This window comes from Bacillus rossius, assembly GCF_032445375.1.
Source record: "Bacillus rossius redtenbacheri isolate Brsri chromosome 9 unlocalized genomic scaffold, Brsri_v3 Brsri_v3_scf9_2, whole genome shotgun sequence".
NCBI lineage: Eukaryota > Metazoa > Arthropoda > Insecta > Phasmatodea > Bacillidae > Bacillus > Bacillus rossius.
Genome location: NW_026962013.1, coordinates 34,585,901 through 34,602,920, shown reverse-complemented (window position 1 = coordinate 34,602,920; position 17,020 = coordinate 34,585,901). Strand labels below are relative to the sequence as shown.

General features: G+C 35.8%; 2 protein-coding genes across 2 annotated transcripts in view; one reads left to right on the top strand and one right to left on the bottom strand.

The window, feature by feature from the left end:
- The window catches only part of LOC134543158 (male-specific lethal 3 homolog), a 61,957-nt gene extending 59,667 nt beyond the window's left edge, over window positions 1–2,290 (top strand). Inside the window, exons 10-11 of the mRNA XM_063388024.1 lie at window positions 838–922; window positions 2,087–2,290. Coding sequence (XP_063244094.1) covers window positions 838–922; window positions 2,087–2,153 — 152 coding nt within the window. The 3' untranslated portion in view covers window positions 2,154–2,290. The remainder of the gene's footprint in view (window positions 1–837; window positions 923–2,086) is intronic.
- A 2,329-nt stretch (window positions 2,291–4,619) lies between these two features.
- On the bottom strand, window positions 4,620–16,780 carry LOC134543159 (mediator of RNA polymerase II transcription subunit 4). Its single transcript, XM_063388025.1, has 5 exons — window positions 16,498–16,780; window positions 14,430–14,664; window positions 11,294–11,465; window positions 10,440–10,553; window positions 4,620–5,403 (listed from the first exon to the last, which is right to left on the bottom strand). The coding sequence occupies exons 1-5, from the start codon at window positions 16,566–16,568 to the stop codon at window positions 5,231–5,233; spliced, it is 765 nt and encodes a 254-aa protein (XP_063244095.1). The 5' UTR covers window positions 16,569–16,780; the 3' UTR covers window positions 4,620–5,230.
- Window positions 16,781–17,020: the final 240 nt, after the last annotated feature.

Sequence of the window (17,020 nt, the reverse complement as noted above, 5' to 3'; positions counted from 1 at the left end):
ATAGTTAATTTTAACATGAAACATAAACATATACATACATGCATTTAGGTGATGGGTAAACCAACGTACATGTCTTAATGAAACTGTTAGCATTGTACATTGTTGTAGGAAACCTCATACACATGGGTGTGCTTACTTTGGAGTATGGTTGTGTTCCAAATGGCGAGCACGCATGTAGCATGCATTTTGCACGCAAGGAATTGTGGGTGTTAGTATGAGCACGAGTGCGAGTGGAAGTGCGAGTGCGGATTATTTGGAACACAGCCTTCAAGTTTTAAAACTTTCACAACCTGAATTTTCTGACAAGTGCCTGGAAGCAGTGTGGATGTTGTGTGCAAACGTTGATTCGGAACGCTTCTTGTTACAATACAATAATGTTCTCACTGACAAGAGAACTAATTTGAAACAAGAAAATTGAGCTACAATGGCTATTTTTTCATTTGAAAGTTAAATGTTGTGTCAAAGTACTTTGGTTCTGAAATTATTGGGTTGACTTAATTTAGAATCTGAGTTCTTAAACTTGCGTCTTTTTAACCTATATTTGTGTAATTTTAATTTATAATGTTTCAATTGATGGTGCAATTATATTACAATGTTCTCTTCATATTTCTTACACTTGAAATTGTAAAAATAAAAAAATAAAAAATAACCCCACTTTTAGGTAAAAATAACACCGATTTTAAGGGAAAATAACACCACTTTTCATCACAAAATAAACACACCTTTTGCATGTCTCTAGTAATTGGTAAGAAAAGGAACTGTTTTCACTTATCAAAAAAAAAAATTGAAAAAGATGAGTTTTTTTAAAATGCATAATACAGTACTTTCTTTTTGCAGTTAAGTTGCCTGATCTATTGTATTCCACAAGCATGCCTGATAGAAAACTGAAGCTGGTATTACGACACTTAGATATGTTTTTAAGGTAAGTACGCTGTTTTCTGCATGTGTTTAATAATCTAATTTTAGAACTGTTTGTGTGCAGTTAAGTACTCTACAAATGTGATTGATCTGTGTAACTGTTTTTGTCATTTAATTTAAAGGTTCTGATTGAGACACAAAATAATTTTGCAATTTTCAGAAATGTTGAAAACTTTGGTTTATTATATCTAAAGGGAATTATGAAACCTATATGTTAGGTGGTTCATTAGAATGGTTGAAATTTAAGTATGTTTTTACTAAACTATCTTCGCTCTGAGCTTGAGGACAGTTGAAGTGGTATATAATACCAGCATGTCGTTTTGAGTACTATAGATGATAAAAAATATCATCTTTAATAATTTAATAAAGCATTTGTGTGACACTCATGCTGCTCTTAAACAAAAAAAAGCATGACTAGGCCACCTGCACCCTAGATGAGTGTACGCATAAAATTGTGCGTGGCCCAACGTGACTCAGTTCACAGGATATTCAAAAACGTAAATAAATGATCCCAGCATGCTGACAGCATATTTCAAAAGAACAAATCACACAGAAATAAATGCACCCAATTTATACACTATGCAAAATTGAAATATTGTACTGAGGTAGGTACACACAGGAAATTGTCATCAGCCATGCAGTCAGCTTTGCGTGCGGCATGTTTGGAACAATGATAACAAACCACATTTATTTCATGATGACCTTAACAATTACTTTGCAACAGCAACATGTTTTTTAGATACTTCAACCATGGATAAAATTATAGAATACTCAAAATCTCTAGAGTGTACGGACATCGAAAACAAATTTTTTCTAAACAGTATCACTGAAAGATGTTCTCCGCTTAACAGATTTACCACATTTCTGCCAGTGCTACCACCTATTACATGTATTTTTAATGTTTGAATGATGTACGTGATGAACACCATAAACAGTGTACATTGTGGGAAACAGGTGCGTAGTAATCAACTGGAATTTATTGCAGTGTGTCACATGTTAAAAACAGGACCGAAATAAAATGGTGAAAATAACAGGGAAATGTAAAATGCTTTAATTTGTAAAGTACTTGCATACAAATAATCATTAGTTATTTCTTGATTTGTTATGAATGCTTACATTCAGATGTAAGTTTAGAGAGATTATTGTACAGATTGTTTAAATGTTGCAGGTACTTGGAGGAACATAAAGACTGGTTTGGAGAACACATCTACATTGACAACACATGTAGTTCCTGAGACTGATAAATTATGCAGTCTGCTTAAAATAAGATTTTTTTTTTGTTTGTTTGTGATGTTATCTGTATTGTGAATGATGCATTTATAGTTGTGTGTTACTCTTTTAATGTGTAAATATACCTGTCTCTTTGTATTTATATCTGTGTATGATTCTCCTTTATTTTATACTTAAAATACTTAATAATCCCAAGATTCCTAAAATGCCAGCTGATATAACTGGTGTTACAGAAAAGAGAATTAAGTCAATCACGTCTATGTTCTGTGCAGCACCTTTTCATACAGCCAGTGCAAATATTTCATTACGCCTCCAGAGGAAGCCAGTTCACGGCTCAAATACAGTAGAACCCTGTTATAATGTTTTTCAAGGGAGCACAAGAAAAAAACATAAGTAGGAAAACATTATAAGCAAGAAATCTCAATTTAGCACTTAGCAATGTTCGAGCTTTGTACCAATGGACTCACCAAGCTATGTAAACAACTTTAATGTTAAATCCAAAGATAGTATACTTGATACATGAATTTTCTGAAACAAGACAACAATTTTTCAACTTCGTCTTGTTCCCTGGTTAAATTTTGTTTGTCTTTAAAGATACACTGCCACATTTTTTGTAAAATTGTCTCACGATTCATGACGACAACATTAAGAGTGAGAACGTCTACTCCTTTGCCACCTGAAAATGTTTAATTTTGGTATTCCTATGTATGAATGGAAAAAAAAATTATTTGTAAGCAATAGAAAACACTTTTAGTTATGCCCTCGCTCAATGGTTGGCAACTTAAATATCGTAGGACTATGTACGTGCATCTGAATACCCACTGGAATGGCAAGGAAAAGAAGAGTTGACTAAGGGTGCCAACTGACACGTAACTATGAACATTGTGTACCTTCAGTATAATGCATAAAATTGTATTTTAACAAACTTCATGTATTGTATGGCAGTGATTATAAACATACATAATGGAAACTTTTTATCGTAAGTGTTGGAATAATTTGGTTTTAAAACATTTATTGAATGTTAGGTTAGAAAGCAAACATTACAAGCAGGAAATTACACTATTTATGAACGTTATATGCAGGAAATAAATACATTGTCTTTATGGGGAAATATTGGGACTTTAAAAATATGACATTATATGCAGGAACATTATAACAGGGTTCTACTGTATGTCGTTGGAATGCCATGTCAACAAACTACTGTATTCACCAGTAAAAGGATCGCACCATGTATCTGTCTTCACTGCGTCCCCGTTTTTCATTTGCGTTAGTTATTACATCATCTAGAAATGTGCACATTGTGTAGGTTCTGCCCTGTTTATGCCAAAAGATAGAGTTGGTGTACTGCTGCATTTAGTACCTACCACTTGTTTTAATGATTAAACAGTAAGTTATTATTTTTTTTGTTGTATTTAAAGAAGTTTCAGTGATGATCTTATATATAATTTGTGTTAGTTTTTAAAATCCAAATTTATTTTTTTTAATAATTCTGAAAAAAGCCTTGTTTCAGTGGGGCGAAAACCTTGAAAATATTTTTTATTCTTAAACCATTCTGCAAATTGACATTGTGATATTCCAAGTAGCTTTTCATTTTATCAAATGGTTAAGTTAGGCATATGTTAGCAACATTTAAAATATGGCAAAAAAGTGCTATGAGAAGTATTTTATATTTGTTAAAATTTTTCTTTTACATTTCAATTTTGACTCTTGAATCCTAGATTTGGATTCGAGAAAATTTGGAGTTTAACCCATCACTAGTATTTTCTCAATGTGTCAAAGCTACTGAAGTTCGTATATACGAATCTGCCCTATGAATAAATAATTGAAAATAAGGAAAATATTCTTTGATATTTTCTTTAACTAAAAATAAAATCTTTTTATGTCAGCCTATTAAATATTTTATGAAAAGTAATTTTTTATGCCAGAAACAAACTTAGAATTCTGGCATTTTAAAATACAATGTTTGGTTCAATTTGGTTATGTTATGATATATTTGCCAACATGGGTTAAAATCTATTTTTGGGGGGGGGGCACAGAGGTTTGTCATTTTTTCTGGACTATTACATCTTGTGTTGTGACGAACTTACAATTAAAAACTGTATTTGTGATATGACGTGGTTGGATGTCACGCGGTCATACTGTTTACATACGTACAGAAAACATTTCAATAAGACTGTAAAAGGACACCCTTTGCACTAGCCTAACACAATTTTTTTTTAATCAGCATTTAAAACTTATTTTCTAGTTCAACACTTTCAATTCTGATGTAGATTGTTTGTTATTTAATGCAATATATTTAGCTTAGATACTTTTAGTACATATGAGTAACAGCCAGAAATGGTAAATTTCCAACCAATTTAGGAGCGGAACAGTTTTTATGCCAAAATTGTTTTCCTTTTATATTTTGAAAATGTGTCTTTGTTAGGGTAGAGATCACAGAGGGGAAAACTATTTCAAAAAAGAAAATATTATGTACTTCATGAATTCTATTAAAGTATTTACTATGCTTAACAGGCAAACATTATGACAGAAATTATGGCCTAAAAATGGTTTGAACTAAGATGGCATTTTTAGTTCCTATTCCTCCCGCAATTCATTGTGACAGATACACCACACTCTATAGCATACATTTTTTGTTAGTTATACATTGTGAGACTTTTGCAACACTGAAAGAATGTGTTTACCCTTCCTGCAGGATAAATGTTTCATCAACACACAGAAAGCATAATAACTTAATAACAGATACATACAATATAAGCAAACACTGAATATTTCAAAAGTTCAGTTTTCAGTCTGGTATTTTTGAAGGAACTTAAACAGAAGCTATTTTGAATTTATCATTTAACATTCCATTCTTTTTTTGTACCTACTGCATATGCCACTCATTCTGAAGTGCACTAGCAGTTGTTTGTAAAATGTTGGAACATTAAATAACGCTTATATTAGCTACCATTTTCAAATGCAGTTTGTACTGACCAAAGAAGCTGTATTCTGTGCTTCAGATGCTTTCAATGGCCAGCCTGAAGTACACGCCTGCTCTTGATCCCACTGTTAACACTCGATCATCAAACAAACAGCTGGTTCACTGGGAGTCGCTGGATGAACTGCTGCTGGAGTCGGTCGACATGACCTCCACGTCCTCGCTCTCCTTGTGGTTCCTGGTGTCCATGGCGACAGACCCCTGGCCCCCCACGCTCATGTGTATCTCGCCAGACGGGTGCCAGGCAAACTGGTTCTGTTGGGGCACCGGTGGTTCTGGAAAGTATCAGGAGCTTATTAGTACCAACAACTGTGAACTTTAGCTAGGCAGCGCACTTGGTAAGAACCTGCACTCATATTCTGGAGAACCTGGGTTTGAATCTCAAGTCCATCCTGATGTGTTTATCATGGTTTCCTGAAATAGCTCCAGGCAAACGCACTGGCAGATTGCTTCTCCAATAGCCAAGTCTTTTTCTAAAGACCTCATTGTTAACAAGATGTTAGTCATAATGAAACAAATAGTAAAAGGGAAGCAATATTTAGTATTGAATAAATTTTGACTAAGGCTGTGTGGAATCCTGAATTTGGTATGCGTTTCGGGATATCACTGACTTTTTAAGCCTGGGGATTATTACTAAGAAGTAAGAGAGCCCTGCCTACTTGGACACGCTGTGTGAGAAGCTTAAGAAGAAACCATGCTATTTGAAAACTGCTCAAAATAGCAGAGTGGGATATATTTACAAAAAGCATTAAAGAATATGCTGATGAGCTCTGTTTTCGTAATTTATTTTAAAACTTTTTTTTTGTAAAGAGAAAAGGATTAAAATTAGTTATTTTTTTCTGATTAATTTTTAGACACAAAATACCTTAAATTATATTACTACAACTCGGATTGGCCTGGCTAACAGATGACCTGACTTGAACGTCAAAAACACTTCAAAAATTAAAATCCTTAAATTGTTTGTGGATGTTTTAAATTTTGATATAAATATGAATTTAGTTGGGCAGTCTCTATTGAAGAAGATTAGTAGAACTTATAGTTAGATTTATTTTATTTAGTTTGCACCCAAAAACAACACCGTCTACTATTACATGATGCTCACTACAGGTCCACACTGTTTCTATAGCAAAACAATAAAATTTTCTGTGCTCGAAAAGTGAAATCATATCAACACAAATATGTCCCAAGCGCTTGGCGTTGACGCTACAAACAAAGGACAAACATGTCCGTGGGATGGCGGCTAAAAATTTCTAAAGCCCCATTGTGGGACGAGTGTTGATGACTGTGGTTGCAAAATTTCTATTTAAGAAGTTCCAAAAAGAGGTTGAAAAATGGTGAAGAGGCAACCTGTCTGGTTGGCCAATCAGAAGAGAAGAAGCCACTGATCTGCCAGCACCCCTAGCTCCGATTGGCTAAACCATCAGGAAACCCAGACAAAAGGAAGGCTGTGATTGGCCCACTGTTGCAGCCAATCGGGAAACACTCCTCTCAGGCAAGAGTAATAAAGGGAGAAGAACTTGTAATAACCTCAGTAGGTAATGTTAATCTGATAATGTTGACCGAAACATCTGTGAATTATTCGCCTTGGACGCGGCTAAAACCCAGAAGTCGCGCTACTTTTCTTTAATATTGAAAGTAAATACTGTAAAATACTGAAAAAAAAAATGCATTTCCACAAATAATAACCTAGCAAACAAAGTGAAAACCAGTACCAGTAAAACCAGTAATATTAAATATCAGATTTATTACAAGAATACGTATTAATAATCACAAAAAAAACAAGTATGAAAAACTAAGGTCATTATGACTTGAAGCTATATACCCAGTTGATTCATCTAAATGACAAAACAGAATATTTGTTCTTCTCAAATAATACTAATGAAAGATGGAGGAGGCAGGGGTCTTACAGTTTGCAATGCTACAACATGAAAGAGACATAAAAGCACTCAAAGACATTGCATTACATCTTTATCTTCATTTCTCTGTCATTAAATGCTCAGATCTCATAGTAAGGAGGAAGGGAACAAGGTGGGGAGTCAACCATCGAGTCTACTTTGAAACTAAAAACATTGACTTCTCACCTGACCTATTCGCTGCTCGCTGGCAATGGAGCAATGCCTTCCATTTCGTCGCTTGAATAACCCGTATTACAGTCGTCATCACTACTACCACTGCCGCTGTCCACACCTCCTAGGTTATGGGATCAATTTCTATGTCGAAACGTGCATCCCGTTCGTAGTACTCGTTTTCAAGTTTTTTCACGTGCTCGCAGTATGGTCTCCAGTCGTCTGCCCCCATACTATTAAATGTTTCTTCGCAGAGCTGTTTTATGTCTTGTAAATCACACGTTACATTATGCGATGCAACTTTGCCTTTCACTTTAGCCCATATATTTTCGAAGGGATTTAAGTCAGGGTGATATGGTGGCAAACACAATGTTGTATGCCGTTATTCGTCGTTCCTGCTCCCTCCACTTTCACAAGCTCCGCCCAAGTGACCGTCATCTGCGATCGGGTTCTGCGCACATTGGCCGTGGTGTTGTTCCAAGCGAATTCTGAACTGATACTAAAGTACTTGATACTTTTCAAGTGTACTCGTTTGCCATTCCTGATACAGGCGCATATCAGTGCCAAAGTATCAGGTTGATACATTTCGACCCACCTCTAGTGTGCGTACGCTTTAAAACTTAGCCTGTTTGTCTTATCTATCCAAACATTATGCCGGAAAGGAAAATAAACGCTGTAGTTTTGCGTATTTTTACAGTATATTTTTGGGTTTAACATTATAACGTGAGTGTGTGTAAGCTTTTGTTTGCTTTAGTGCATTTATGATTAATGTTCGGCGGCCATGTTGCGGTGTTTGTTTACCATTGATGAGACACGTCTTATAACCAGTATTTAAATTTCGCGTAAAAACACTGCGATTTCGCGCTTTAATACAAAATTTAGTGTAAAAACGCTGTGTTATGGCGATTTAGCGTAAAAACTGTATTTAACGGTGATTTCGCGTTTATCGTCGTTTAATCGCGAAAAGAACAGGCCCCTATGTATGCCCGTTAACATTTCAAAATTTCATCTACTGAATAAAGAGTTTGCTTTGGCTTATGCTGCTTAATAATTGTGTAAAGTGTTGGCTTGAGCATGTCATCTGCAAAAGGAATACCATGCTCTCGCAATAACTGTCGCATGTTGTGTTTAGTCGAGTTAGATGTTGAAGACTTATTTATCTTGATGTTGTGATAATATGCATTGTCTAAAACAACAACAGTATTAGCAGGAATATTGGGAATAAGGTTTTCTTTTACCCACTTTTCGTAGTTTTGTTGATTCATGTTGTGATGGTAGTCTCCTGTTGAGATTTCCACATCACTAAGGCATTAGGGACAAAACCATTTTCACTGCTACCATGAACCATTATTAGTCTATGTCCTTTAGAAACAGGTGTCAACAGGCCGTGGGTCGAGTCATCACTCCAGGATTTCTGTTGCACATTGGATGACAAAACATAAGACTCGTCCATGTACACAATATTACGATTTTCGTTTCTGAAACTTCGTATATTTCTCAAATACTCAATTCGCTTCTGTCGTATATCAGACTTTTCAATCAAAATGAGACGTTGCGACTTAGTTTTTCAACACCGAAAACCAAACCTTTTTAAAATTTTTCGTAAAGTTGCATTGCAATCTTGGAAATTAATGTCCTGTTGCAGTTTTATTCGTATTTTTTCCACTGTGGGGACACATTTTTCAGTTACATAAAATTATATACATTTCTGCGAAGTACTGCTTGGTCAAAATTATCTAGGTCGTATTTTCATGTCTTCTGTCTCTTCTTATCAGGTGTATCGAAAGAATATCCTCCGATGCTCAACTTTTTTGCTTCCACTTTTATTCTCTGCACTGCGCTACGAGACACGCCAGTAGCTGCAGCTGTCCTCAACTGTGCCTTTTTTCAACTGTGCCTTTTCTTCTATAGTTTTAGCTTCATTCTCCATAAATGACAATACATTATAAATTATTTCACGGGCTTGCGAATGCCGTTTCTTCCCCTTCACCGTTGATAATACCGGTGGCATCGTGATAACAAAACCGCAACAAATTTATTTATTTAGCCACGCACACGAAAGTGTTTCATAACACACATATTCACAAGACAAAATTAACACTAGTAATAATTATAAGACAAAGTGTATTAAAGTCCGGACTGATTACAGTAAAACCATGTTTAAAATAAATTAATCATAACACCAAAAGCACATAATGTAGTGAATTCAGATGACTCTAAGCACAAACAAAATATGTAGGACAGTCCAATCTGGCTGAATCCTGCACAGAAACTACAGAAAAAGGTTTATATTTTCTGGTCCGATAGTATGAGCCTAACCCAAGCGCTCTGCGCATACACGGTCATGTGATCAACCCCCTCGCAAGCGCTCTGCGCATGCGCAGTCACAAGGTTAAGCGCCTGCTTGCCCTGGCCGTAACGGTCACTCAGGCTTCTAGATATAATGTGCCAACTGTACACCCCTGACTAGGCGGGTCCCTTAAGGTATTGTGATATTACCATGTTTTATCACATAATCGTTGCACAGTTATTTTAGGTCGTCAAAATTTTGAGAAACAAAATTCTTGCATAAATGTCACATTATATTTTTGGTCCTACTGTTAGATTCCAAGTGCTTTTGTGTAGGTATTTTTCTGTATAAAATGATGTATTTTAAAGTTGAAATATAATATTCATTCCGATATTACCGCTTACTTAAATTATTAACAGAAATACAAAGTTGTTTGATGTGTATAAATTTTCTTTTAAATATGTTTTAAAATGTTATAACCTTTATCTGTTCATCTTCGTCATCGCTTGTAAAAATGTAGCCAGCACTAGTTAGCATCATTCATGTTTGGTTATGTTGGTTGATTCCCTTATATAGCACATGCATGTAGTTGAATATTGATATTGATAGCTTGCTGATTGCATGCAACGCGTGCACTCTGTCTAGTGCGAGTTAACTACATTTGATAGCCCGCACTCTTTCATGGTGTGTACTAAGACGATAGTTGTGTATTAGTTCTGACTCATGTTCGGGTCACGTTTTTGTTTTTCTATTTAAAGTTGAACAAAATGTTTTTTGTTGCATGACTTACTAATTTAAATTGTTGGAGTGCTTTTGTATGCTCTACTTTTTAAATAAACTTACTTTCCATTAATAGGTTTTGTTTTTAATGAATAACTTCACCAAACAATGTGTGACGATTATGCGATAAAACACGGTATAAGAGATACGTAGCTCTTAAACCAAGATCTCGCACCTGGAGGATGCCCCGTCCTGTGCAAGTCTCCTAGGCTGCTCTGCTGCTGCAGTAGGTGGCCATTGATCGGCATGTCGCTCAGTCTTCCCAGGAAGCCCAGCCTCATCTCGATGTCTGCAAACAAACACCATTATTAACCCTTAGAAACCCTTGCAAACTCCAACACTGATATGGATGTCCAGCTTTTCTGACTGATTTTATTTTTAATATTTACTTTATTAGCACGCGTGCGCGCGCACACACACAGACACACACACTCATATGCACACTTGCATGCCTATAAATTCTGCTTGAACAAATAAGTTAAAAATGTTTATTTTACAATAATTGTGATGTGCTTCGTAAGTACAGTAATTTCTTATTTATCTGATTCTGCACTACAACAAAAAACATCAATATGCAACAAGAACTGCAAGTTGCAAGCATGAGCATAGTCTATATTTATTGCTTCTTACTCTACTGCAGCTAGTTAGTCACAGTGACTGTACAGCACTGTTGCTTCGAGAAAAATATTAGGTATTATGTTTGTATTAAGATAACAGTTTTATGTTTAATATGCTTTTTCTTAACATCTCCCTTATATCCAACATTTTTCCGGCCCATTTATGCCAGATAAGGGAGACACTAATGTAATGTTAGTATTAATTTTAGATTTATGAACTATTTTGTGAATTTTTGGCAATGACTATAAACAAATGTGTGTTTTAACACTGTTCTGGTTAAATACATCAAGCCCAAATCAAGGCTCCTGATATAACAAGTATGCAGAAACTCCATAAAAAAGTTACAGCAGTAGGTGGAAACTGAAGAGCAAAACTGTCCAGTGGCAAGCACTAACAAAGCCACGTGCCTACCTGTGGGGTAAGGGCGCCGAGGGTCTCCTTGCTGCCACGTGAGGGGAGCACAGACTGCGTTGGACGCGCTGATACGGTGAGCAAACTTTATCAGCTCCTCTGAAGGGACCGGTCGCTTGTTGGCTCGGGCTATCGACTGCAGCTTCTGCTTCGCCTGGTAGATTGCTGTGGCCTGTTACAAATCCTACCCGATTAACAACAAACGAAGAATTACCTCAAAGTCCATGTGCTCTCAGGTTTGAGAAACTGCTCTTCTCCCATTTACATCCTACAGCACTGGTGCTCAACGTTCTCGCATAAGATCCAAATGTTAGTTACTGAGTTACAAAATTACTTAATTACTCTCATGCTGGAAAATCCAAATTTGTATCAAATTGTACAATACAATCTGTCCACCCTTCAATTAATAAAATCTAATAGACATTATACTACATACTTACCTTGCAATTACAACACAAATACTAAAACTGAATGACAAATATTGGACACATGAATTACCAGATTTTTTTTGTATTGCAGAAAATCATACTTTGTCTTAAGAACATCACAAATACAGAAAATTTGCCACTATTAGTAACCAAAAAAATTAACCAGATAAACAAATACAAAAAATACAATTATGTAAAGCAAACTTCTCTGAAAGAAGAACAAAAACCGCGACACAAAACACAGCACTGGCTAAAATGAGATTGCTTTGTGCAATGAAGCAGATAAAGGTTGCTCAACCCATGTTTACTAATGTTGCTGATACTGATACACTAAATGCATCTAATAACAGTCAAATAATAACAGCTATTAAAAATCTGAAACACAACTGCCCCTCTAACAACAAATCAATTTACCGGTACTTATTCCCAACACCACCTGTTAAAATATAAAGTTCCTGTCTGCGATCTGATGTAACTAACACTGTTAAGTAAAAAAAAAAAATTAACATGTACCAAACCACTATCAAAAGAAAATAATGAAAACAATAATGCCAAATAAATAGGATAAGTGTTCAAATAAACCACCTTTTATTTATTTAACTAAATCACTACTTGATCCACTTTATTCTCCTTTTTGAGAGTACTTAAATTTGTTTAATGTTTGCCTTGGGTTCACTTGTACTTCCCCTTTTTTGTCCGAGGCTATTCATAAACTATTTAATGATGTACTGAAGACAACACAAGGGGCGTACCAATTCCAATGATTCACGTTGTTGAGAGCACCGGAGGCTAAACTAAGCATTTCATCCTGGTTGTGTGTAAGGTCAGGTTCAAGATGGAGGTGGGTCTCTGATGTTTCGGGGCTGTTTTTTGTATCATGGATTGGGCCTGCTAACTACAGTGACCACTAACATGGACAAGCATGTTTATTTAAACATTCTAGATGATTAGGTGTTGCCTTTCAGTCAACATCTGCATAATGAGTACACCCCAATTTTTCAAGATGACAGCAGCAACGTTTATTCAGACTGGATGCATATGTGATTGGTTTTATGAACACTCCCCCACCCTATTATATCTCAATTGGCCTGCAAAATCACCCGACCTGAACTCCATTGAAAATCTGTGGGTATGTTGGAACAGCAGGTAAAACGCAGACATCAGCATCTCCGCAATTTGGTGGAACTGCACAATCAAATCTTCCGTGAGTGGTTTAATCTGGATGCGACACGCAAGCACAACCTGGTGGACTCACTTCCTAACCGAATCCAGGCAGTTTTCATGTCCAGAGGTAGAATTACACTGTATTAAATGATGCTTGTAATGATTTCTCCAGGGGTGCCTAATTTTTTGCCAGATGAGCTCACAATATGCATTATTATTACTATTATTAGTAAGGGTCAAATCCCATTTTTTTTTTCAAATATGAATCTCAAATTAAATTCCCAGAGAGTACCTCAAATATACTCCTTGAATCCAAATCTAGGTGCCAAGAGTCAAAACTAAAATAATGAATAGTAAATGAAAATTATTAACCATGGTGTTGAAATATTCTACCTTTTAAATAGTTGCTTTACAACTAAGTTTCCAGACCCAATACATATTGTAAGTATGTATATATAATTACACGTTAAAAGTACAATATCTTGGGGAATGGAAACAGATTAAGAATGAAGAAAAAATTGACCTATTAAACTTCAGAGATTATCAGGTTGAAATTTTTAATTTACTTTATTTCCTCTAATGTTTTTCTTTGAATCTTTTTCCTGAGTATCAAATCCTTCAATTACTAAGGATTTGATTGTATTTGACGATTTGATTGGCCCATTCATAATTATTATCAAATTACACTTTTAAGAAATATTTGCAGGATGTTTCTCTACAAAATATACAATTTTCACTGTTATTTATTCCATCACAACTATATAAACAACACCACCCATCCAAAAACATTGGGATGAGGCTTACGACTACATATATTTGACTGTGCTTCAAATTAATACAGATGTTTGCATCCCTTACTTTTAGTGTTACCAAAAATATCAGGTATATGGATTATCAATGGCACATAAATTTATGATTAAAATTCAAAAAAGGTTTTAAAACATTAAGATACCAGGCCTACATGACAGAATGAAAAATGAAAATTTACTAATACTATTTTTGTTAATAGAATATTGTCAATTTCCCTGTAATTCCCAGGTTTTGAAAACAGTTTATCCATGCCCTGTCTGTGAGAACCCCGGCATTCCCGAGTGGCCCAAATAAACTGGATAAAATTGTCGGTCGGCTGTAGGGCTACGGATACCAGATAAAACAACCTTTATAGCAAGAACGTACTCTTGCACGTGTGCACGCATACGTGCAGCAAGCAGTGGCATAGCCAGTATTTGTGTATGGGGGGGGGGGGGGTGTTAAGAAGTATGCCCCCCCCCCCCTCCGGTATTATAGCGGGGGTTCCGGGGGTTCTCCCCCGGGAAAATTTGGATTTTAAGGTGTAAAATAGTGGTATTTTAGCAGTTTTCGGTTCTTAAATTTAAATATTGTAATGGTAAAATTTTTATTAATTTTAATATGAAATTTGTTTGAGTGATGAATAAGTAATTAATTAAATATTTGGTGGTACAGGGGTGGGGGGGGGGGGAAATAGAACCCCTAAACTACCCCCCCCGGCTAGGCCCCTCGCAGCAAGCGGCAACCGAACTCACGAGAATCTGCTCGGCCTCCTTCAGCTGCCGCTGCAGCTGCTGGATGTACTGGTCCTGCCGGTCGACCTCTGCTCTCAGCTCCTCCATCTTCAAGTTGATCTTCGCTTGCTCCTCCGCCAGCTGCAGTGTGTCTTTGAGCTCCTTGTCCTTGGACACCAGCAGCTCCGTCAGCAGGGCGTGCTCGCTGCTCGACAGCTTCTTGCTGTTCTGCGGCAGCGTGTTCTCGATCAGCTCCCTGCACGCACAGGAAACACACCAATTATGTGTGATAAAATACTGAAAAAAATCGCATAAAATAATATATAGCTACCCAGGGGCAGAGGTGGGTTCCTTGGGGGAGGAAGGGGGGACACAGGGTCACGTCCCGCCCCCTTTTCCCAAAGGGTTAAAAGATGCAATGGATAAAGACTTCTGAAATAATTTTTGATCTATCTTTATGTTAAATACTTATCAAAGATGGCTATTTAATAATAAATAACTTAAGTCTGAACCTAATATCTTTTCATTTATTAGTATCTACATACTTATTAATATTTATAATCTTAATCCAACATTGAGGTCACAATATCCCTTGTCGATATGAACTCTCAAAAAGTAAAGTACTTAGATTACCACAGAATCTGTATAATTATTCAAGATCATCCCATCAGGATCAAGGAATTAAATTGGATAAGTAATATGGAACTTTTACTGCATTTTTAAGCTACGAACATTCTTTTTTGACCATTATATAAAAGGGCACTACGATATTGCTAGTAGGTAGTTCACCAGCACTTTACCATTTTAATAGTTAGTGATGTTAGTAAGCCACATTAAAAAAAATTGTACAATAGTGCTAACTGTTGGTCAGGAATTAATTATCTGTTTTTAAATGTAGGTAGCAAACCTAATATAATTAAAATTTAAGATTTTACTTTGTTTTTAATGTACTGACTTAACCTAACCAAAAGTGCCATAAACTATAAAAAAACACTTATGTATGCAGCTGAAATGCTGTTTTCTGGGTGGTAGTGCACAGAAATCTGTGCACAGCAGAGTGAAAAATTGAAAACTTTCTGTGAATGGTAAATGTTTGTTTTCCTTGGCATTTGCTATTTTCCAATGCTTCAGCTGCTATCTATTTGTGGACATTCATCTTTGTGCATGAGTGCTGTGTGATAACTGTTGCAACTATAGCACAGGCATAATAAAAAAAAATATTTTGAGAAAAATCTTATACTTTCTTTAGTAAACCTCTCACACAATTCCCTCTAAAATTACATTACAATTATATGTTTATACCTCATGATGAAGAACAGTGGAAAGAAAAAGGGAAGTAAGCTACGGATTTTTGTGGACCGGTCGTATGAAATAGTGGGAGGTGGGGAAAACTTGAAAGGTGATTTGAACATGCTAGAGTGCTGGTTACTGAAGAATGGAGTGGCATTAAATGTAAACAAGACAAATATAGTTAGGTTTACAAAAAAAGACAATACCAAAAGAAGTTTACTGCTAGAAAGGGCAAGAGATACAGGAGGCAGAGGATTAGAAGTACCTGGACGTAACCCTACATAACAACCTGGGATGGCAGACGGGAAGTTTCATTGGCAGGACACTGAAGAGAAAAGAAATGAAGGTAAACGAAAAGGTGTACTCCATGTTGGCGAGCCCAATGACGGAATATGTGCAGTGATTTGGTACCCATATCTGGTTACGGAGATAGGGAAGCTGGAGAAGTTACAGCACAGGGCAGAGAGATGGATAATGAGTATGTGGTACCCCATCAGTGATGGCCAGAGCTGGGGTTTGAAACATTACAAGGAAGGTGAGACTGCTCATGGTGATCAAGGGGAAGTAAAGTAGCGGCAGACTCAATATTCATGCCACAGTGCTCGAATGTTTAAGTAACAAGACTATTAAAGCGTTGCTAGTTCATAAATAAAGCTATCAAATAAAAACTGTTTAGGTTAGACCTCTAAAACTTGACTTAAAAAATCTAACTGCTCACAAAATACTTAGTTTTATTTACAAATTTCAAGCAAGAAAATATTATAGTAGACTTATGAATCATTTTATTTAAAATACTTACTTCGATATTAGTTCGATGTCATCAATAAGTGACAATAATTTTCCAGAGGTACTTAGACTAACTGCAGCCATATCTCATAACAAATCTTTATCACTAATAACTAATATGTTCAAATAAATTTTTCTCAATTTTAAACGTAAAGCAAAAAAGGTAAATAAACTTATTTACCCCTTACCATAGATAACGAACAAATAATGTACCATGTAATGTACTAGTCACAACCTGTTCGTATCTACTGTAATCCAATATCAATTTTATCATTGCTACTGTCAACTTCTGTGTTACGGTCTAATAGATAGGTCTGGCAACTTATTATTCGCTTAGTAAAACGCTAGTAGTAGTGGAATCCACTATTACATAGTATTAAATGATAGTTTTGTATATATTAATATAATTGCTAATTCCGTCTCAATGTTTTAATTTTTTTCTTTTCCAGATAAGTATTGTTTTGTTCGTTTAAGTGGTTGGTAAGTACCTATCCGTACTTTCCTTACAATCATTAAAGGGGAAAAATTTTGCAGCA